This window comes from Lontra canadensis, unplaced genomic scaffold (assembly GCF_010015895.1).
Source record: "Lontra canadensis isolate GAN:19392208 unplaced genomic scaffold, GSC_riverotter_1.0 scaffold195, whole genome shotgun sequence".
Taxonomy (NCBI): domain Eukaryota; kingdom Metazoa; phylum Chordata; class Mammalia; order Carnivora; family Mustelidae; genus Lontra; species Lontra canadensis.
Window position 1 is genome coordinate 1195786 of NW_022631189.1, and position 25465 is coordinate 1221250.

At 34.6% G+C, this 25465-nt stretch overlaps 1 protein-coding gene and 1 pseudogene across 2 annotated transcripts in view; one reads left to right on the top strand and one right to left on the bottom strand.

Annotated features, from left to right (window-relative positions):
- The window catches only part of ARFGEF1 (ADP ribosylation factor guanine nucleotide exchange factor 1), a 144854-nt gene that overhangs the window by 55719 nt on the left and 63670 nt on the right, over positions 1 to 25465 (bottom strand). For both annotated transcript variants that reach the window (XM_032847874.1, XM_032847875.1), the window contains exons 8-14: positions 20020 to 20195; positions 18734 to 18867; positions 15121 to 15355; positions 5605 to 5704; positions 5144 to 5283; positions 4929 to 5037; positions 4053 to 4254 (exon numbers count right to left, since the gene is read on the bottom strand). In XM_032847874.1, the coding sequence (XP_032703765.1) occupies positions 4053 to 4254; positions 4929 to 5037; positions 5144 to 5283; positions 5605 to 5704; positions 15121 to 15355; positions 18734 to 18867; positions 20020 to 20195 (1096 nt within the window). The remainder of the gene's footprint in view (positions 1 to 4052; positions 4255 to 4928; positions 5038 to 5143; positions 5284 to 5604; positions 5705 to 15120; positions 15356 to 18733; positions 18868 to 20019; positions 20196 to 25465) is intronic.
- LOC116861373 lies at positions 21158 to 23500 on the top strand (annotated as a pseudogene).

Consider the following 25465-nt stretch of genomic DNA (forward strand, 5'->3'; position numbering starts at 1 on the left):
GAACTCTGGAAATGCTAAGCTGTATGCAGGAGATAAACAGCCCACAAGAAGACTGAGATGGCATGGTCAGAATGGCAAGAAGAACAAGACAGAGCGTTGCTACAGTCACGAAAGAGTGTAATGAGAGCATAACAACATGAAAGCATTCTCACTAAAGTATGAAGCAGAGATCAAGTCCAGGGGCAGAAAGGCTGAGTAGAGACTAAGAAGACCTCCACTATGAAGTCCTGTGATGACTCCAACGCAGTCCCCAAGTACTTCAAATAGAGTTATCATATCTTGGCAGCACTCTTGTATGTGATTATGGACAATACATGGTATTATTTTGGAAAACCATTTTTGCCCATATTTAGGCTATAATCTCAAATACAAGAACCAACGCTTTCATTGTTCTTGGCATACAGACCCAAACACCAAATATATGTTTGCTGAGTAACAATTTGCTAAGAATTTCAATATGAATATCTGATTACACATACTAGACCTTGAGTCCCTCAGAAGCCATGGCTGTTTCATTAATCAAGTTTCCCTAGGACCCTGCATAATGTCAGGAACAGATGGGACTTTGATAAATATTGACTGAAAAATTGGAATGAATGAACTATTAATGGCTATTTCCTGAGGCAATTCTGTGAAATTTTATAATTTTATGACAATAAACATGTATACATTGTCTTTTTTTTTTTTTTACATTAACAATAAAAAAATGGAACCTGAACATTCACCAAAAGGTACTGTTTAAGAGTCAGGAAGAAATGCTTTATAGAAGTAGCAAACCAATATAGAAGGGAATTTTTAATAGCTTATAGTAGCTAGATCCACAGAGAAATGTCAGCAACTTCATTTTTTCTTTCAGCTTCTCTTTGAAAGACATGGATTAAGGAGAATTTCAGACCAATATCACTGATGAATATGTATGCTAAGATTCTCAACAAGATCCTAGCAAACAGGATCCAACAGCATATTAAAAAGATTATTCACCATGACCAGGTGGGATTCATCCCTGGGTTACAAGGATGGTTCAACATTCGCAAATCAATCAATGTGATACAACAAATCAATAAGAGAGAAGAACCACATGGTCCTCTCAATTGATGCAGAAAAAGCATTTGACAAAATCCAGCATCGGTTCCTAATTAAAACGCTTCAAAGTATAGGGATAGAGGGAACATTCCTGAACTTCATAAAATCTATCTATGAAAGACCCACAGCAAATATCATCCTCAATGGGAAAAAGCTTGCAGCCTTCCCGTTGAAATCAGGAACACGACAAGGATGCCCACTCTCACCACTCTTGTTCAACATAGTATTAAAAGTCCTAGCAACAGCAATCAGACAACAAAGAGAAATAAAAGGTATCCAAATTGGCAATGAAGAAGTCAAACTCTCTTCGCAGATGACATGATTCTTTATATGGAAAACCCAAAAGACTCCACCCCCAAACTACTAGAACTCATACAGCAATTCAGTAACGTGGCAGGATACAAAGTCAATGTACAGAAATCAGTGGCTTTCTTATACACTAACAATGAAAATACAGAAAGGGAAATTAGAGAATCGATTCCATTGACTATAGCACCAAGAACCGTAAGATACCTGGGAATCAACCTAACCAAAGAGGTAAAGGATCTGTACTCGAGGAACTATAGAACACTCATGAGAGAAATTGAAGAAGACACAAAAAGATGGAAGACCATTCCATGCTCTTGGATCGGAAGAATAAACGTTGTTAAAATGTCTATACTGCCTTGAGCAATCTATACTTTTAATGCCATTCTGAACAAAATTCCACCAGTATTTTTCAAAGAGCTGGAGCAAATAATCCTAAAATTTGTATGGAATCAGAAGAGACACTGAATTGCTAAGGAAATGTTGAAAAACAAAAACAAAACTGGCGGCATCACGTTTCCTGATTTCAACCTTTACTACAAAGCTGTGATCACCAAGACAGCACGGTACTGGCATAAAAACAGAACACATAGACCAGTGGAACAGAGTAAAGAGCCCAGATATGGACCCTCAACTCTACGGTCATATAATCTTTGACAAAACAGGAAAAAATACACAGTGGAAAAAAGACAGTCTCTTCAATAAATGGTGCTGGGAAAACTGGACAGCTATAGGCAGAAGAATGAAACTCGACCATTCTCTTATAACGTACACAAAGATAAACTCGAAATGGATAAAAGACCTCAACGTGAGACAGGAATCCATCAGAATCCTAGAGGAGAACATAGGCAGTAACCTCTTCGTTATCAGCCACAGCAACTTCTTTCAAGATATGTCTCCAAAGGCAAAGGAAACAAAAGCGAAGATGAACTTTTGGGACTTCATCAAGATCAAAAGCTTCTGCACAGCAAAGGAAACAGTCAACAAAACAAAGAGGCAACCCACGGAATGGGAGAAGATATTTGCAAATGACAGTACAGACAAAAGGTTGATATCCAGGATCTATAAAGAACTCCTCAAACTCAAAACACACAGAACAGATAATCGTATCAAAAAAATGGGCAGAAGATATGAACAGACACTTCTCCAATGAAGACATACAAATTGGCTATCAGGCACATGAAAAGATGTTCATCATCACTAGCCATCAGGGAGATTCAAATTAAAACCACACTGAGATACCACCTTATACCACTTAGAATGGCCAAAACTAGCAAGACAGGAAACAACATGTGTTGGAGAGGATGTGGAGAAAGGGGAACCCTCTTACACTGTTGGTGGGAATGCAAGTTGGTGCAGCCTCTTTGGAGAACAGTGTGGAGATTCCTCAAGAAATTAAAAATAGAGCTTCCCTATGACCCTGCAATTGCACTACTGGGTATTTACCCCGAAGATACACATGTAGTGAAAAGAAGGGCCATCTGTACCCCAATGTTTATAGCACCAATGGCCACGGTCGCCAAACTGTAGAAAGAACCAAGATGCCCTTCAACGGATGAATGGATAAGGAAGATGTGGTCCATATACACTATGGAGTATTATGCCTCCATTAGAAAGGATGAATACCCAACTTTTGTAGCAACATGGACGGGACTGGAAGAGATGATGCTGAGTGAAATAAGTCAAGCAGAGAGAGTCAATTATCATATGGTTTCACTTATTTGTGGAGCATAACAAATAGCATGGAGGACAAGGGGAGATGGAGAGGAGAAGGGAGTTGGAGAGGAGAAGGGAGTTGAGGGAAACTGGAAGGGGAGGGGAACCATGAGAGACTATGGACTCTGAAAAACAATCTGAAGGTTTTGAAGGGGCGGGGGGTGGGAGGTTGGGGAAACCAGGTGGTGGGTATTAGAGAGGGCACTTATTGCATGGAGCACTGGGTGTGGTGCAAAAACAATGAATACTGTTACACTGAAAAGAAATTTAAAAAAAAATTTAAAAATTAAAAAAAAAAAAAGAATGATGTGGGTTATTAGAGGAATGAAAGCAGCATGGTACTATTTGGATAGAAGACAGTCCAGGAGCAGGCTGATGCCACTTGGCTTAGTGGGAAAACTTTGTAAGATCTGGGTCTGGTAGAGTAGCCAGGTTGGAAAAGGAGGTCATAACCTTACCAACATATAAAATTGAAATTGGTGACAATGGATCAATAACAAGAGTAGCACATTTGTAATCCAACAGGAGAAAATATAAAACCTATAAAGAAGCAATGTTAGCTAGCTATTAGAAATTTCATACTGTAAATTTTTTGACTTCTCATCTGCTTAGGAAATACAACGGGGGATTTTATAACTGAGCTATCAAATGAACAATGCAAAACTACTGAGCTGATATTCACCAACAGCATATAAGGTATGCTGTAAAATTAATTTAATGTGCATTATAAACGTCTCTTGGGCTAGACTGCACTAAATGAGGAGAGCTGAATAAGAAGCCACCAGAAGTCTTGGATACAGGAGACCTCTGCCCAATTTACTCACTGAAAGGTGGTAATGAGAAGGGAACAGAAATATTCCAAAGATGTAGAGAAACCCAGGGCAAGGATGATACAGTACTAGCAGAAGAATATTCAGTAACATTTCTTCCTAAAATTGGACACTCACAAATCTATTCCTTGTTCTATTATTTCTTTTTGTTGTTTTAGGACTTCAAATTGTTCTGGATTATCAGTGCCAGACATCTGCGTACTGTAGCTGCCTATTCCTGATGATGATGTTGACTCCAGGGAATTCAAACTTCCGTATCTGTTTATTGTCTCAGGGTGTTTGATTTCACTTGTCTCTTGCTCTAACGGTTTTTCTTGACCTGTAAGTAGAAAGACTGATACAGTAAATTAATCTCTCAAATATGTAAAAGGTTAAAAAAAAAATGTCAAGGCAAGATATTTCAATGTTTCTTAGATAACTATGCAATACCTGGAAAATGAGTGCTATCACAGATAATATACTCTGATATTAAAACACACTGGAATTAGAATATGTACAATGTGCACTATTAAAAGTTCTTTTTGCAGTTGCAGGGCTAAGTAGCCACTAGGTTTCTGCTCTCAGTTCATGCCTCATGAGAAATAATTTTCCCTCAAAAGACTCTTGACTGATGGAATACCAGGGCAGCCCAGTAGCTATGAGCTTTTCTCCTAGTGAGGGTAAATGTCAAACATAGGTGAACAATTCAATCTTAAATATCTTGGCTTGTATAAGTTTCCTTCTATAACTATCTTTTTACAAAGCTGTATAAATATGCTTCCCTTTAACATATTATTCAAGTATTTCTAGGAAAATTTAGAAGAAAAAAGTTTGGATAACTAAGTTGGAAATTCCTAATTTTAAAGCTAATATTTAACTCATACAGAATGCCTTCTTTATCAGCTAAATGAATAAAGAGGTCACAAAACTGGCCTAAAGCCATCTGGAACTATCCTCTTCAAAACACCATTCACTTGAAATGACAAAGAATTAAAACTCAAAATATCACCTTACCAAGAGTTGTCTGAGAGTTGGGATTCACATACTGATCCTTACTCCATTCAACCATACACTTCAAAATTGACACTAAACATTCTAAACCTTTTTTCCTCAGGCTCAATTCCTACAAAATAATTCATAAAAAGAATAAAAACAAAAAGTTCTTTTAAGAAAACACATAGCTCTTCCTTGACCAAGTTTAAATTTGAAAATGCTTTTAAAGTTCTTACCTGAACATTACTCATACCAAGTTCTTGACTGCCCCGTCCTTGAGCAATTTTTGATAGATCATTTACTAGTCTTTCAAATATATTCGCTGCATTTAAATCACAGTCATAGTTTACATAGATATCCACTACACTCTGAGCATCTGTAACAATATAATATATTACTTTTTAAAAAAGGCATCAAGTCAGTAAGTATATTTTGGACTTTTAAATAGTTTTCTTTTTTTTTTTTTTAAAGATTTTATTTGTCAGACAGAGAGAAAGAGAGAGAGAACAAGCAGGGGGAACGGCATACGGAGAGGGAGAAGCAGGCTCCCCACTGAGCAATGAGCCAGATATAGGACTGAATCCCAGGACCCTGAGATTATGACCTGAAACTAAGGCAGCCGCTTTACTGGGGAGCCACCCAGGCATCCCTTAAATATCTCTTAATAAGGAAAGATAATAAAGATAATTTCAAATACCTGCACAGATCCTTGTCAATGTCTGAATAACCATCCATTTGTGGTCAAATGAGCTGGTAGAAGTTTCCAAAATGTACAGGAAAATTTCTTTAAAGAACACCTGTGATTAGGGAAAAACCTCTGTTTAAAATATTATTTGTAATGCATATATGTGATCACTTTAAATATCCCAAAGCTGTACAGCAGAGATTAGGACCCAGGCTCCTCTGGGTTCAACTCCTTTTGAGTTCTATCTCTGAAACATCAGTACTAAGCTAACTTGGGTGTGTGACTTAAACTGAGTCCTCATAGTAGGAGTACTGAACTTCACATTGTTTTGTTTGCTATCACACAGCCACTATACAGGAAATCTGCAAAGTCCTCTGGTAAGAATTTCATGAACATATTTACAAAACCAAAGTAATTCATACTTCACTTTTTAAACCCCCAAAGATTATAAATTTATCAGTTATGTTTTTCTGATGTTATAACAGGTGCCTAATTTTCCTAAATTTAAATGTATCTAATGCACTAATCCACACAATAAAAAAAAAATTTTTTTTAAAGATTTTACTTATTTATTTGACAGAAAGAGACACAGCAAGAGAGGGAACAAAAGCAGGGGGAGTGGGAGAGGGAGAAGCAGGTTTCCCCGAGGAGCAGGGATCCCAATGTGGGGTTTGATCCCAGGACCCTGGGATCATGACCTGAGCTGAAGGGAGACACTTAACAAATGAGCCACCCAGGTGACCCCAATAAAAATATCCTCTTATACTATATTTTTATAATTACTCACATAGTGGAAATCTCTACTATCTGAAAACAACAAGCTATTTCTTACTATTCTTTACACCAAATGATGTCAAATAAAAAGGAGTTAACCCAATTAAGTAAATTACAACTTAAAAGCTAAGAAAGGGGGCGCCTGGGTGGCTCAGTGGGTTAAAGCCTCTGCCTTCAGCTCTGCCTTCCCTTCCTCTCTATCTGTCTGCCTCTCTGCCTGCTTGTGATCTGTCAGATAAATAAATAAAATCTTTAAAAAAAAAAAAAAAAGCTAAGAAAGAATTTCTACATTCAAATTTATTTTGGAAAAGTGACTGATTTAAGAAGGGATGACTCAAAAAGAAAACCAAAAGCCACACGTTAAAATTTAGGGAGCTTATATGCTCCAGAAATGCATACTGATAACATGAGGTGACTAATGTCTTTCTCCCTCCTAATTGGGTGAGGTACCCTTGAACTGTGCTTTTCTTTCACAAAATCCAACAAATTTCTATTACTTTCTTAAAGTCAGCAGCATTTTCCACAAGAGCATAACTTTTTAAGAAGGTAGGGACCAGGTCTTTCTGGCTAAGCACTGTATCCACAGTGCATAGCATACAGCAGCTGTTCAATAAATATTTATGATCACATTTCCTAAACACTGCCCCTAGGCAACCGCTGCAGCCAACTCAGAGATGCATGACAATATCTGAGGGAAAATTCAGAAAAAATATACATCTGTTGAATACCTCACAAGACTGCTCAGTTTCAACATTAGATCATATTACATTCCTTTCAGTGACATTAGTTTCACAAACCTGAGTTTTAGTGATTGCTATGATAAGGGGCAGGGACTGCATTAAAGTCAATGAGAACTAAGAAATAATGGCAGCAGTATCCAAGTGGATTCCAAGGTCTGAGGAGGTGGGCAGTGTCCAACAGGCACGTACATTTCAGTAGTTAAGTAACTATGACTACTTAATAATGAAATAAAAACATCATTTAAAAATTTATCTGTATTATTTTTCTTCAAATGGAGACTACATTGTTAAGACAAATATTTGTTAAAACTGTTGGGTACTTCTTTTAGCACAAGTACACTGTGAAAAGATTAGAAACTGTAAAGGTACCATGAATCAAGAAAGTTTGCCTCCTTGCTGTGAAAGCAAGGGGCAGTGGACATGACACTTGCTGAGGCCAGAGAGCATGGGTGGCTGCAGTGCCCCCCGGTCCCTTGTCTGAGGCTGGTGAGCACAAGCGCATGTGGCATTCTCTTGCACCCAACCTAAACTCAGCAAACACAAAGATGTTTGCCACAGCACTGCTGAAATCCACGGGCACTGCCTTTTTGAAGTCTGAAGGCAGCAAGGGTGCCCCTTCCCTCACATTCTCCAGTTGCCTTACTACGGCCAGTGAGTGTGTGCAATCCACAGAGGAGCTATCACTTGATTGCCTGGCCCTGGTGGCCAAGAGACCTGGCATTCAGAGCAACATGGGAATGTAACAATCAGAAAGACTTCTTGGCATGCCACCATCCATAGGGCATTGCACAGACAGCAAACTGAGACACAACAGGACTTCCTGTTAAAAAGCTCTATTTACTTAGCCTGGAAGCTTCAGCCTGAGAATAAGCTTCATGTCTCCTTCACCTCTAGAGGTGAAAAAGGTGCTCCCAGGGACTGTAAACAGGAAGAAGCCATGTTTTGCACCTTCCCTGGCCTTGCTACAATCAGACCAGGCTTCCAACAAAGGAGCTTATGCACTTCCCTGGGGTCAGGATTTTTGTCACTGTCACACAAGGGACATCTCCAGATCTCCTAATCTGGAGAATAGGACTGTATATATCTACATATTTAAAAAGTAGCTGCCTGAGGGAGTGGCTTCCAAATAGCCTGAAACTAGGTGCTAAATGAGATTCCTACCCAGGGATCACGGACAGGACAAGGCACATCCACAACAACAGATACGTATCAAGAATAAATGAGGGGTCTGGATAATCACAAAGGTTCCAGGGACAGCCAAGAGCCAGGGCAAGTTTGAATGAGAAGGATCATTACCCGCACAAGGCCACTTCCTGAAAACAGAGAGGTACCTGTTTCACTCAATACACAGAAACAGAGTCAAGCAAAATGAAGAAACAGAAATAGATTTCAAACAAAAAACCAAGACAGAAGCTCAGAAAAAGATCTTAATGATATGCATATAAGTGATCTACATGATAAAGAATTCAAAGTAATGGTCATAAGGATGCTCACAGAATGTGGTACAGGAATGGATGAGAACTTTAAGACAGAAAATGAAATAGCAAACAAGTCAAAGAGCTAAGGAACACAGTTAACTGAACTGAAAAATACACTCGTGGGATTCAACAGAGACTGAACCAAACAGGTAAGGACCAGTGATCTACCAATCAGGGCAGTAGTCCTAAAAGGAGAAGAGTGAGAGAAAGGGGCAGAAGACTTATATGAAGATTTAATGGCTAGAAATTTTCCTGAGGGAAAGAAACAGACATCTAGGTCCAGGAAGCCCAAAGAGTTACAAATGAGATGAATTCAGAGAGGTCCACACCAAGACACATTATAATTAAAATGTCAAAAGTTAAAGATAAAGAAAAATCTTAAAGCAGCAAGAGAAAAACAACTAGCTGTGTACAAGGAAAAACCCGCATCAAGAGATATCTGAGCAGAAACTGTGTGGCCAGAAGGGAGTGACATGAGATATTCAAAGTGGTGAAAGGAAAAAAAAAAAAAAACAACTTCCAACCCCTACTCTAACAAGCAAGGTTATCATCCAGATTTCAAGGAAGGACAGAGTTTTCCAGACAAGCAAAACCAAAGGAGTTCATTATAATTAAACTGTCTTTTTAAGTAATATTAACAAGACTTCTTTCAGCTGAACAGAAATGATACTAATAAACAAGAAAACATACAATAGTAAAAATCTCACTAGAAAAGGCACATTATAGTACAGGTAGTAAATGAATCACTTCTAAAGCTACAAATAAAGTTAAAAAAACAAAAGTAGTAAAATTAAGTAAAACTACAATAATTTAGTTAAGTTTACATCTTTAAAAAGATGTAAAAAGCAACATCAAAAACATAAAATGGGGAGGGAGTAAAAATGCATTTTAGGAGTGTGTTCAAATTTAAGTTGTGATCAACTTAAAATAAACCGATATATACACAAGGGGATAAATCTGAACCTCACCATATCCACAAACCAAAAGCTTGTAGTAAATATACAAAACAAAATGAGAAAGGAATCTAACCATAATGCTAAAAAAAGAGTCATCAAACCACAATGCAAGAGAAAACGAGAAAGGAATAGAACAGTCAGGAAAAAAATTAACAAACTGGCAGTTAAGTATTTACCTATCAATAATTACTTCAAATGTAAATGGACTAAATGCCGTAATCAAAAGATATATATAATGGCTGAATGAATGAAAAAACAAGACACATCTATATTACTTCCTACATGAGACTCATTTCAGACTTAAGAACACATACAGACTTCAAAGTGAAAGAATGGAAAAGATATTCCATGCAAAGGGAAGTGAAAAGAAAGCTATATTCATATCGGACAAAAAAGACTAAAACAAAGACAGTAATAAAAGATAAAGAGGGGCAGTAAATAATGATAAAGGGGTCAGTCCAGCAAGAAGATAGAATACTGATATATGCGCCATACATAGAAGCACTGAAATATATAAGGCAAATACTAACAGACCTAAAGGGAGAAACTGACAGCAGTACAGTAAGAAATTTCAATCCTCCACTTATATGAATGGATAAATCATCCAGAGAGAGTATCAGTAAGGAAACATTGGTCTTAAATAACCCATTAAACCAGATGGATTTAATAGATGTACAGGTAACCCTTGAAAAACATGGGTTTGAACTAAGCAGTCCAACTTATATTTGGATTTTTTTTCTTCAAGTTTTTTTTTTAAATTCCAGTTAGCTAACATACAGTGTAAAATTAGTTTCAGGTGAAGAATTTAGTGATCCATCTTTTACCTACAACACCCAGTACTCATTGCTACTAGTAATCTCCTTCACCCATCACACATTTAATCCATCCCCCTCCAGTAACCCTCAGTTTGGTCTCTATAGTTTGTTCCTGGTTTGCCTCTCTTTCTCTCTTTTCTTTCCCATATTTTCATCTATTTTGTTTCTTAAATTCCACATATGAGCAAAATCATATGGTATTTGTCTTTCTCTGACGTACTTTGCTTAGGATAATACTCTCTAGCCCCATCTTATGTGGATTTCTTTTGATAAATATAGTACAGCACTGTAAAGAAATTTTCTCTTATGATTTTCTTAATTTTTTTCTCTAGCTTACTTTATTGTAACACAGTATATCATACATACAATATACAAAATATATGTTGATCAACTGTTATCAGTAAAGGCTTCCAGTCAATAGTAGGCTATTAATAGTTAAGTTCTAGAAGAGTCAAATAGTTAACATGAATTTACAACTATGCAGGAGGTCAGTGTCTCGAACCCTGTATCATTCAATTGTTAACAGTATGCAGAACCCCAAAACAGAATGTACATCCTTCTTAAATGCACAAGGAACACTCTCCAGGACAGATCAATCACATTTTAGACCACAAAACAAGTCTCAATAAATTCAAGAAGACTGAAATCATATCAAACACCTTTTTCAAACACAATGGTTTAAAATTAGAATTTACAAGAAGAAAAACTGAAAAACTACAAATAAGTGGAGATTAAGCAACACATTACTGAACAACTGAGTCACAGGAGAAATAAAAAACTACCTTGAAATGAATGAAAACAAATACAACATACCAAAATCTGTAGGATGCAGCAAAAGTGGTCCTAAGAGGGGAATCATTGTAATACAAGTCTACTTCAAGAAACAAGAGAAATCTCAAATGAACAACTTACTTTCCACCTAAAAGGAATTGAAAAAAGAATACATGGAACCTAAACTTAGGAAGGAAATAATAAAGATCAGAGTGGAAATAAATGAAAGAGAGACTAAAAAGACAATAGAAAAGATAAAAAAACAAAGAGCAGATTCTCTGGAAAGACACACACATTGACAAACCCTCATGCTGCCTCACCAAGAAAAAAGAGACAGGGCTCAAACAAAATCAGAAATGAAATAGGAGATTACAGCTGATTTCACAGATATAAAAAGGATGACAAAAGACTACTACGAACAATTATATACCAACAAATGGAACAACCTAGAAGAAATGGATGAATTCCTAGAAACGTACAATCTTCCAAGAATGAATCAGGAAGAAAGAGAAAATCTGAATAGACCAATGACTGGTAAGGAGATTCAATCAGTAATCAGTCTCTTCAATCACTGGTATCTGGCAAACAGACAGCTGTACATAAAATGAAACTGAACCACTATCTTATACCATATACAAAAATTAATTCAAAATGGATTAAAGACTTGTCTGTAAGATCTTTAACCCTAAAACTCCTAGAAAAAAATACAGGTGGTAAACTTGTTGATATCTGTGTTAGTGATGTCTATTTGGATCTGATTCCAAAGGCAAGGGAAACAAAATCATTAGTGAACAAATGAGACTACATCAAACTAAACAGCTTCTGCACAGCAAAGGAAACCATTAATGAAATGAAAAGGCAATCTACTAAATACAAGACATCTGCAAATCATATATTTAATAAAGATTAATATCTAAAATATATAAAGAACTTACACAACTCAATAGCAAAACAAAACAAAACAAAAAATCGATTAAAAAATAGGCAGAGGATATGAACAGACATTTTTCCAAAGGAGACAAATACAGATGGCCAACAGGTACATGAAAAGGTGCTCAAAATCACTATTCATCAAGGAAATGCAAATCAAAGCCACAATGAGATATCACCTTAGACTTGTCAGGATGGCTATTACCAAAATGATAAGAAATAACAAGTGCTGATGAGGATGTAAAGAAAAGGGAAATCTTGTGCACCATTGGTGGGGATATAAACTGATACAGCCACTATGAAAAACAGTATGGAGGTTCCTCAAAAAATTTAAAAATAGAGTTACTATATCATCATAATCATAATCATAATAATAAGCAATCCCACTAATGGGTATCTATACAATGAAATGAAAACACTAATTTGAAGAGATGCCTATGTTTACTGCAGCATTATTTACAATAGACAATATATGGAAACAGCCTCAGTGTCTATGAATGGATCAAGATTATACATATGTACAACAGAACACTACTCAGCCACAGAAAAGAATTCAAATCTTGTGATCTGCAACAATATGGATGAAACTTGCAAGTATAATGCTAAGTGTAAAGGCAGAAAAAGACAAATACTGCCATGATTTCACTTACACTTGGAGTCTTAAAAACAAAAAAGAAACAAAGCTCCGACTCACAGAGAACAGGCTGGAGGCTGACAAAGGGGTGAGGATGTGGAGGTTCTAAATGGGTGCAGGGGATTAAGAGGTATAAACTCCCAGTTATGAAACAAGTCATGGGATGTAATACACAGTGTGGGGAATAAAGTTAATAATCTTGTATTAACTTTGTGAGATAGCAGATGGTAACTAGATTTATTGCACTGATCATCCTATAATGTACACAAATGTTGAATCCTTACATTGTACACCTGACACTAATATAATACTGCTAAATCAGTTATACTAAACAAATAAAAAACAAAGTTTAGAACTCTCCAAATTGTGGAATAAATAAAACTCCCAGATTTGGAGAAAGAGGAAAATAAAAACTTTAGCTACTTTGACTTATCAAATTGTACTAGTAAGCAACAGCCTACAATTATAATTTAAGACATCATGCCCATCAACAGGGGCTCTAAAAAAACCCCAAACTTTTAAAGATTTATAGAGCACCTAAAATGTAATATGTGTAGAGTAAGAGTATCAAAGACACTTTGTCTGCAAATATTTTCTTGAAAAGTTGTGCAATTAACAATTTTCTGATGCAGACATGTAAATTAATGTCTATGGAAAAATAACATTATCGAAACTCTGAACTGAACACTCTTATAAAATGAATACACATGTAATAACAATCTCAACACTGCTTTGCAAATTTAGATTTTTGTATGTCGGCTTTGCTTTTTACAACTAGAACACAGCTTATCTTGCATTTGAATATGTGTAGCATTTTTCAAAAGCAATCTACACTTGCCTTGTTTGATCCTCATGCTTTCCATAAGGGACAAAGGAGAGTGAAATAAAACTTATTTCTTTAAACACACAGAGCGATATTATAACAATTTTGTAATGAGAATCTACCATGTGAGGACAAACAAAATTTCTTACCAATATTTCCTTTAAATTTCTTACCAGTATTTCCTTTAAATTTGTGCTTCCAAAAGTTTTATACATCAAATTTAATCTACAAAATAATAATCCCAATTTATATGACTTCTATGATATCTGGTTCTGGAATTCATATTTCATAGTCTACTAAAATGTACTTAAAGAAGTTGAGTCTCAGTGTTCAGAAGTCTCTAACTAAATGAATGTAGTCTTCTAAAATTATCTAATGGCAATTTAAATGCTTCATCATCACATGAAAGATTTTTGGGTTAGTAAGGAAGCAAAAGGTCCAAAAGTTTTTTAAAAAATCTCTTTTAATTGTAATGCCTGAAGATAATGAGAAGAATTATCAAAAAATAGCAATTGTTCCTAGTTAAATGTCTCCCATTATTTTGACAGACATAAGACAAATTAAAATTTGACAATATATATGTACCAGAAATTGTTTCCTGTTCAAAATTTGGCCCCATTTATGAATCTTTAACTTAAAATACTAAGGCCTTATTCTTATTCCCGTAATATTCCATGTGAATTTTAATAGATATTGTAGAACATCAGTAATAAAGTATAGTAACAATGTTCCACCCACCTCAAATCTCTGGGAAATGATAATTTATCATTTGCACATTTGAAAAATAATACAAAGCAAAAATTAAAATTTCAAACTCCTAAAATAAAACACTAAAAATGTAATCCTTCTTAAGAGCCTCTTTAAAGTACCCGAAACTTAGACGGCTTAAAACCATGTAGATAAAGTATTTATTTAAAGCTTTCTTTTAAGATAACCAAATTCACTACTATATACAATATAAACGATAGCAAAATTATTGTGAGGGCTGAACTAACACAAGACATCTAGAATCATTCATTCAACCAGTATAAATTCCTTGAAGGCAGGGCTGTGTCTAATCTGATTTTGTATTCTTACTGTTCACCCATCGCTTAATATTTCATAAGCACATGCTAGTTGAATGAGTAAATGAAAAAGCAGCACAGTTGACCCCTGCACAATGTGAGGGTTTAGTGCACTGATCCTTGTGCAGTTAAAAATCTACATGTAACTTTGGTTCTCCAAAAACTTAACTACTACTGTTGACTACAAGCCTACTGACAACATAAACATTCAACTAACACATATTTTGTACATCATATGTATTATATGCTGTATTGTATTCTGTATTCTATTATATGCTGTATTATATTCTGTATTACAATCAAGTAAACTAAACAAAAAGAAAATCAGAAGGAAAAAACACACTTACAGTACCGTACCAACACTTATTGAAAAAAATCCACATGTAAGTGTGCCTCCTCAGTTCAAAGCAGTATATTGGTTCAAGAGTCAGTTGTACGTGAAAATTCATAAATATTATTTCACATTCTGAAAAATTTTCTAGGGAATGAATAATCTGATTTAAAACATAAAACTAATGAAATACCCAACAATGCAGAACATACCTCAATTTGCATCTTCAGATGCGTCTTGAAGTTTGACAACAAAGTGAGAAATATGGAAAGAGAAAGCTCAAAAACCTCCGGTACAGATGAGACTCCATTTTTTGAAAGTGCAACACACAGATACTGCTTAATTGCATTAATAAACATCTCATTTGTCCTGAAAACAGGTCCTGCATTCTGCAGAATGGATAGAAGTAACTGCAATGAAAGAATCTTGGATCGTAACTCATGAGACCTAAAACGTAAAAAAGAAGGCACAGTATATGGACATATTTAGCATTATGGTAATAAAAGGGTGTTCCAAAGATATTTCCTGGTACCACAAAATTTCACAAACTTTAAAATGGATAGGAACAGAACACTCTACCACATAAAGCACAGTACATGAATGAGCTTTGACACTAATAATGGTAGTCCCAGTTACATTCTCAAGTACCACATAATCTCATAAACTTTTTATTTGGAAAAGCAATCATTCACACATATTTAAAATCAACCTACTGTTCCTTTGTACACAGTTGTTCCTTTCTTTCACAAGCATATTTCACCTTTTAGAAATCATCATTGAGTTTCCCAGATTATGTGCCATATTTAGTATATAAGAGTTCCACAGTATATAATATTTAATAGTTTAGTATATAATATACTTTTTTCCTAGGTATGCTACTCAAAAACCCTAAACAAAATTAAAAGTTTTGGTTGTATGAAGAAGCTGTAGGACTATTTCAAGCTTATTTTTTCAATAACCATTTAAAGTTCTTTTCTTTTCTGAAATACAAAGAGGCTTTTAGAACATTTATATTTCTTAACAGTCTACACATTTATTCTAAATATTTTAATATTGAAAAGCAAAAAAACTCCTTTTCAGCTTAAATTTTCACCTTTTTTTCTGATCAATATACTATGCCATATTCTGATCAATATCTAGCATTATAATTATCAAGATTTCACACATTTAATTTTTCTCCCATTAAAAGAGGCCTCTTAAGACCAACAGACCAAGAACCCATGCAACTTTTCATATACAGAACACACTTAACATGTTCTAGCAGCTAATTACTTTATTTTTCCCAAATGCTGTATCATTGGTGTCACATTCACACCACAGATAACAAACTTAATTGTTCTTGATTTCTCCCTTAAAAATTTTATGGTTTTAAGGGTCGAGTATTTCAAGAACCTAAGAAACTCTAAGAAATAGTTAATTTCATGTAAATGGGAATCACAAAAATATTACCATCTTTGAAATAAAACTGAAACCAGTACTATCATTACTTGCTACATATCAACTTTCCAAGATGGCTATGTGCAGCAAATATAGTATTACCTCCCCTCCACCAAAAAAGCTTAAATTAGGTTAGAAACAGTGCAAGGTTAGATTATGAAGAGCCCACGAAAATATGGTATGGGTTAAGTATCTCCCCTTCATGCTGAAGACTTCCAGAGCTTTTATATTATGACTACTCCCTAGTCTAGCTAATTTATTATCTTTTCTGCTCAATTCCAGTAGTTTTTAAAACCTGTAGCTTATGATTATCAAACACATAAATTTTTGTTGCCTTTTTTTTTTTTGTATCCCCAGATCTAACAAAATGCCTTGTACACAATACATGCTCAATAACTCATGGATTTATTCATACACCAAGCTAAACATTTATTAAGTACCTACTATCTATAAGGCATTCATTAATGAAGAAATGATCAAATGATTACCTTATGACACAATGAAGTACACTTTTATAGGCAAAAGAAACTAGAAATTTCAGGTCTACAGATTTTCACTGGGTGGTTTCAAATTATGATTCAAGCTTAACGAACATTTCCTGGAACATCATCTTAGCAAGATCATAAAACATCAAGAGAAGCAAGGCAAAAAAGAAAATTATATAACTACAAGTCATTAATTTTGGGGAAAAAAATCATTCAAAATAGGAAACCATAAATTCTCTTCTGGAAAATGAAGAGTTTCTAGGGGTAGAAAATTTGATTTCTTCTGTATCCAATTCTAATGTTTAATGTTCCTGATGACCAAAAAGGTCTTTTTTATGCTCGAACAAAATTTCTAAATATTTGGTTTAAGTCCACTGAGGAGGAGCATAATTTACATTATTTCTCTTAAGAATCCTTTGTAATATTAAAGATTGCAGCTTTCCAAAACTAGATTACTCTTTATTTATATAGTGCTAAAGGAATGCTCCCCACCATAAGGAACTTCTTAAAATCATGTATTTTGTTTTCTTTTCATTTTGGGTACTTTAAAGAATTCTCCTTTTCCTGCTTATTTGTATTTTTCCAAATCACACTTTTTAACAGTTGATATGGAAAAGTAAGTATCTGAGACTTTAAAGGTTAATAACATTTTTAAATCATGGCAAAGATGGCAATTAGCAATAATACTAAATTCTTAAGTTACTTCCTTCTCAAAGTCTTCCAACAATTTGGAATGAGATGGTTATTTTTCCTGTTATAGTGAGAATAAGAAATTGAAAAAATTCTGAATATATTCTTATACATAGGGTATAATCAACTTTATACTGCAATCTGAACAAACTTAGTGCTTTTTCCGTGGAGTTTACATTCTCAAAATACAGAAAAATCAATGTTTTCTTTCTGACTCTCAGGATTTGGGCCTAAAAAGATTTTGGAATTTTGGGTTGTAGAGCTTAAAAGATGTTTCTCACTGAATCAGTACAATGTGACAAAATTAAACTGTACAAAATATAACAAATGTGGTTTCCCAAAACTTACAAAGTTTTTCTTTTTCCCCCAAACTTACAAAGCTTTTATTTTAACAGTCTCTAGTCTTTCTTTTTAGGTGACATTTAGAAACCAAAATGCTCTAGAGTTTCTAAAAAATGAAGTAGTGTTGCTTACATTTTCCCCCTATTTCAATATCCTTTTTACAAAGCTACTCAGGCCAGGCTGACTTCAAGATTTCTTTCTCCAGAAAGTTCTCCTAAAATTGTCCTGCTGCATTACATCATACTGCAACATTAGCGAGGCATGGTTCTTTAATAGTGCCCAAACTCAGTCTCAAGCAAAAATTAGTTATATTTGACTCATATGAAATGAAAGATATTTGGTGATTTCTGGCAAAAAAAATGGCACTTTCCTACAGTTTAAACTAATATATTTGACAGGAATCAGCCAAGTGACTCCCATCTCAAAGTACTTCCTGTTTCCCCCAGAGAAAGGTATCAAATTAGAGTATTTTTCAGACCATAATAAATATGTAGTATCTTTCATTATGAATTTTAAAATTTATTTCTCTTAGGTTTTATTACCTTTCAACTGGTAGCTTTCAGAAACCTAGCACAAGAGGGCTACACTAACTCCACAGTTACTCATAATACTGAAATAAGAATTCTTCCAATTGTTCAATCAGGAACATTTCTCTAATGCTATTGGTATGCTTTGGGAAACAGTATAAGATACCCAGCAATTTTCAAACTCACTGTTCTTCAAATACCTATTTTAAAAAGCAAAATAACCATAAAATGTATTTTTGAGAGTTCTATGGGACAAGAATAACAAAAAACTCCAAAGACTATCTAACAGTAAGTTTCAATCTTAAAAAATTGTTATTTGTCAAGGAGAATAGCTAATGACTTACTTTGGATCTGGTGGTCCATCTGACAGCGGTTTCATGGACAGTTTACACAATGACCTGAATACTAGAAAGGCATCCTTTTGTAAAATGTGGGAAAACTTAGCACCAGGTGAAGGTCCTGAAGAATTTCCAGATTCCTAAACAAGTTAACATACCATGTAAATAGAGAAATTTGCCATTATAAAACCATTTCAGCCTTCCATATATTTTATTCAATTCTGTAATATATGGAGGGGGTTCTGCTACAGGGGAAACCTGATAAGGAATTTGCCACACTGTTTCTCTTTAATCTGACATACCACCCTCCTCCCCAGCAGTAAGTTAATACCTTAAAAAATAAATTCTTATTTTTTAAATAAAGATTTTTTATTTAACAGAGGGAGAGAGAGAGCATAAGCAGGGGGATTTGCAAAGGGAGAGGGAGAAGCAGACTCCCCACTAAGCAGGGCACTGATGCAGGGCTCATTCCCAGGACCCCAGGATCATGATCTGGGCCGAAGGCAGATGCTCAACTGACTGAGCCACCCAGGCACCCGAAAAAATGAATTCTTTGAAAATACTCTCTTAGCCACCAAAAAACTCTTGAATTTTATCCAGTTCATACCATTACTAACAAAATCTAGCACATCATGCCCTGACAAGATATCTCATCCCTGGCCTAAACCATGCTTTCCATTACCCACCATCGGGTGTTTTATGTTTTTGTTCTATTTGATGTTTTATCTCCTCTTCATAGAGAGACATAAAACAACAGAAATTGTCAAAGCAATGTTTCAAAGTTGTTAACCGATGAAGGTCAATAAAGCCAAGAAAGCTGAATCTTATACACAGGGCAATGATTTACTGTAGGACTTCCTTATCTAAAATAAGAACACACTAAATACAGGGAGGATGAGAAGAACCTATCACTACCATAGTATAGATTTCATTGTAGCCCTGAATGAAAAGTAAGATGAAGTTCCCTAAATGTCTAAAAGTTCTTTCTCATCCAATGATACTGGAACTGTCCTATAAATATATGATAAAAATGCTCTTTTTAAATGCAATTTCAATAGGGGGGAGCATAGAGAAGATGTGAACAATACCAAACAGCTTAGAGTTGTAAGTTTAACTATCAATATATTTAGGGAATAAGCTGCTTTGATTTATATCAATAAGAAAAACCCAAGTTTTTATTTTCCCAAATTATAATCAGCCAGCATTATCAACTACATATATTCACCATAAGGTGCTGGTAGCCTATAACATCTGAAGGGTTAACAGGATACCCCCCTGCCCCCCACCGATACCTGAGTATCATTGGAAGAGACAGACAATCTGTCATCAGGTAAAGATGGTGTATATGCAACAGAAATTGGTGTTCCTGGAATTCCATTTGGTTGAATATTTTCACTGTCGCTACCATCCTCTATAGTTCCAATGTTGCCATCTGCACTTGCATTTATAGTAGTCCTTTCTCCTATATCTAAAACGGTAAGAATAAAAAAACATGCAAATGCATTTGACTTAACTGAAATGTACTGAAAAAGCATAGAGTATTTAAAACTCAACAGTGGCAAAAAAGCAATGTGAAGTAGTATGTATTGGCACCATTTAAAGGTCAGCATACTTAGTAGTAAGTCTGCATTTGGAATACAACCAAATATAATCCTTAAGTAGCTCTAGCTAGGAAACACACTCAGCTGATCAAAGGCTAACTGGTATGTGCCAAAACAGGAGCTTACTTTAGGTCTCCATTATCATTTACTAAACTTTGTTCTAATGAACGCTAATGCCTTAAGATGTTAACAGAGATTCTTCAAAAAATATTCTATTACCAAGTAGTTAGAGATATGCTGGGAAATAGCTTTCTTCATTATAGTCTTTATAATATGCTCTCTGCAGGGAATATATAATATGCAGTGTCTCCAAAACTATTTTACCATGAGCCCCTCCTTCCTCTTTTTAGAATACCTATTAATAACTCTAATAATATATCCTTTAGAGCATACACAAGGAAGAAGTGGCTACAACACTGAATATTTTTCAGCATGTCACTCTGAGTAATCATACCTTTAATATGAACAGAAATAAATGACTGTCAATAAAACAAAGAGATAATGCAAATAATATCCAGTTTTCATAACTAGTCTAGGTGTAACGTGTATTATTTTAAAAAAGAAACACGTAAGTGTCTGTGGCCGTAACTCAGCCATCTGGCAGAAAATTGCTCATTTCATGCTACCAATTAAAAGAGAACTATAAGCAACGGAAACATACTATACTATAAAGGAGCAGATTTTGGAATATGAAAGACCTGTATATCAATCATGTCTCCCAATTTAACTGGATAACTTATTTCATCTTTCTTTGACTCAGTTTCTTCATCAGCAACAAAGATAATAATGTTCGTGAGGAATCACCAAAACACAAATACCCTACATACGCATGATTCATAAAGAACACGAGTGATTCTCAATCAGTGGTAGCTATTATTTTGTTGATAACTGATAACATATGCCCAATTTTTTACTAATTCAGTAATAAAAAAAGTGTTTATCTGGTGTCCCAACTCTGAAGCTGCTTTCTGCTCTCCAAGTTAGAACACCCTGGATAGATTAAACTGGATGATTTCGAAGCATGCTTTACAATTAACAATTGGTACATGAAAAAGATACTCATTGATAAAATTTACTTGGGAAACTCTGCATTACATAAAACAGTTTTCCTAGTGGCCCTTTCGGAGCTTTAACATGCTAATACTAGGCATGCTTAATGCTGTTACACCTTTCAATAAATAGATGTATGTATTAATATGCTATGGCTTTAAAAAGACGTATTATTTATTATACATATCTTACATACATAAAAATGTTTACTATGCAAAGGATTCTCTGGAAGAAGTCATAAAAAATTTAATGATGATTATCAGAAATTGATAATTATCCCTCAAAGCACTTATTCCATTTTCTGTCAACACCCAATTACATCGCCTCCCTCTGCCCCTCTTCACTTTCCCTTAACAAACAAACAAATTACTTACTTAGCTAAGAAGCAGGTTAAGTTAACATAGGCTACACTTCAGTCTCCCTTGTCCCACCATAAAGTTCCTTGACATTACATCAACAATAATCTTTCTTTTTCCTCTCATTTTAGAGGGAAAAAATACTCCTTTGTACTTCTAAAGTGAACTACCATTCACCCTCAAACCAATCTCTTCTTGCATTCATTAGTACCTTCCCCCAACTCAAGCTTTTTCTTGCAACACTGCATTTTCAATCTCATGTATACGAGTGAATCTTCTCCAATACTCAATAAACATATTCAAATCTTTTAACTGAAAAAAAAAAAAAAAAAAACTTCCTTCAATTCTTGCTACACCTCTGCTACTGTCCATTTTTCTCATTTTTTCACATTTCCAAAAGGAATAATCAATATTCGTTGATGATACTTTCCTTCCTCCCTTCCTAGGAAATTTCTCAGAAGAACTAAAAACATTCTTCACTTTACTGCTTCCTACAAGTTAACTTAAAATCTCTCAATTTCCTCATTATAAAAGAGGGAATGGTAATAGCACCTAAATATCCCAGTGCTGGGGGAGGATTAAGTGAATAAATACAAGTAAAGCACATAAAATCATTTGGGATACACAGAAAGTACTTTAAACAGAGTTAGATATTATTATTCTCTATGTCTTCTCTAATTCTCCCTCTAATTATCTCCTAAATGTAAGTGCAGACTTCTGTTTTCAAAGTGGTAATTGAGTCCACTAAAAATTAACTTCTCTTTTGATGAATCCCATTGAAATTACTAGGAAAAATATAAACAAGAGACAAATGTAATGTTTGTAATATTACTGCTATATTTCACCAGTAAGTTTGATAATTGCTGGTCTGGTATTTTTCACCGGTATATAAAAATTCAAGTTAATCCTGACTTAGAAAAGTAAAATAACATCCAGGCACACACATACTCATATATTTAATTTGATAGAGTATCCTCCAAAAAACAACGGCAATTATCAAACTTACTGGTAAAATACAACAGTAATGTTAAAAACAAAATGAGGTTCCTTGACATCATTAACATGATTCAGTATTTTCTGGAGGTTCAAATCAATGTTTTATAACAGAAACAAAAGAATAAAAATTAGAATACTGTAAAAGAAGAAACAAAGACAAAATACATTCTTCACCTAAAAAAACTCAAGATAATCCAATAAAAAAGTTTTAGAAACAATACACATTTAGAAGGTGAATAAGTAGGAGATAAATATGGAAAACTAAGGGTTTTTCTATATTCCAATTAAATTAGGAAGTGGGAGCCTTTTGTGGCCATTGCTGAAGTGCCAGAGACCAAAATAAAGTTCAATCCTTTTGTGACTCCTGACTAGATCAAGAACAGTAAAAGCCATTTCAGTGTACCTTCTCGCATTTACAGGAAGATTATGTCTTCCCTCCTTTCCAAAAAGCTAAGACAGAAGTACAACAGTCAATCCATGCCCATTCAAAAGGATGATGAAGTACAATTTATGTGAGGACATCACAAAGGTCAGCATATTGGCAAAGCAGTCCAAGTTTACAGGATGAAATACATCATCTACACTGAATGAGTTCCGTGAGAGGAAGTGAATGAATGGTACAACTGTCCATGTGGCCATTCACCCTAGCAACGTGGTTAGCACTAGACTAAAACTGGACAGAGATGACAAAAAGATCCTTGAATCTCACCAAGTAGGTAAGGAAAAAGGGCAAACATAGAGCAGAAACAACTGAGAAGATGCAGGAATAAAGTAATCTTACATACACTTTAAATATAAACTTAGAATTTTTTAAAAAAGTAAATTAGAAAAGGACTCATCCAAAATACTAGCAAAACTAAAACAAAAAACACAGAAATAATTTAACAGAAAATGTGCAAGAGGAAAAGGAAGAAAACAATGAAATTTTAATAAGTGACATAAAAGATCTAACTGAATGAACTTATGCTTCTGGATAAGAAGGTTCAATACTACAAATAAGATACAACTCCCCAAGTTAACTTATAAACACAATACAAATTCAATCACTAAATAACACTTTTTTTTTTTTAACTTAATGAACTGGTTCTAAAGTCATGTAGAAGAATACATTTATTAGATGTTTAAAAAAATTGGCAGGGGTAGGGGGACTTGCACTACAAAGATCAAAGTGTACTATAAAATCAAAATATTTTAAACAATTCAACACCAGATACAAATAAATAGCTCACTGTTACTGTAGACAAAACACAAGCAGAATCATGTAGGATAAAATTTCAGAATCATATAGGATAAAATTTCAAATTAACTGGTAAAGGAATTATTCTATAGGTTAGTTATGAAATCACACACTATACAGAAAAATCAATTTCAGATGAATTACAAATCTATATTCAAAAAGTAAAAACAAAGATATTAGAAAAATGTAGGGCAGAATATTTCTGTAATCTTAGGGTGGTAAAATCCATTCTAAGCAAGACAAAAGCAGAGTTCATACACACACAAAAAGACAATATTTATTACATCTTTTATGTGTGGTCAAATAGCTGCTCAGAACAATAACACAGGCAAAGGCTAGACAAAATGAAAACAAAGACTGACTAGAAAAAAAACTATTAACAATACACTGAATAAGGGTTAATTTCTTGATGTGAATAAACCCTGAAATAAGAACAAAAAAGAAACAAAAGGAAAAACCGGCAAAAGTCATGAACAAACAATTCAGAAAAGTATTAATAGCCCACAGATATTCAATTGGACCAAGAAACTGCCAACATTTGACCTACAAAAATAATGGCTTCTCCCTGCATTTTGATCCTACAAGTTATCAGAGAAACACAAATTACAACTGTAAGATATAATCCATCTAGTAAAGTATAAACAACACACATTATATAAAATTTAAATATCCATACACCTTGATCAAAGTATTCCTTTTTTAAAAAATTTATCCTAAAGTGCTAAAAGATAATCTATGACGAGAATGCTCCTCAGAACAGTGTTTATTAAAAAGTAAAAACTTGAAAATAATCTAAATGTTTGTAACGGCAATGTTATATCCTTCACTTTCAAGATTGCTCCAGTAGAACTTGGGATTCCAGTAGAATCCTGAACACTCTATTCCAAGGCTTATAATATTGACATTATCTATTAATGAGACCTTTTCCCTCACTAGATTTTAGACTCTTGAAAGTCAGGAAGATGTCTTATTGTCCTTGAAGCTCTAATACGCAGGCTAGCATTAAGTATTTTTAAATAGTAGATCTTGAATCTATGTTATTGAGTTGAATTTACTAGCACAAATTCTCTGATTTGGCTGATACAGCGCAGTCAGACAGAGGTAGGTATGTTACAGAAGTAAAGAAATACTCAACTAGAATTTATTTTAAGAAAGTTAATACAAAGCAGGTTGAGGTTTTTGCTGTGGGAGAAGACACTGAGCATGTTTTCAGAATTCAAACTAATTCAGAAAGATTCATAGTTCAAGAAATACAAAGTAGAACTGGTAATTAAGAAACAGTGAAGTGACAAGAGTTGAGGCACATGCTGTTTGAAGTATTTGCTGCCTCTCACTTGCCTGTTCTACACATGGAGCCACAGCTTTGCAGAAGTTCCTTTCTGACTGAGCAGCAAAAGTGCTGTCCTTACAGGAAGCCCTCACAATAATTTTGCAAACAAATTAACAAATCCCCAAAAATAAGAGGACGAAGAACCATTTAGTAATCACCAAGAAGAAT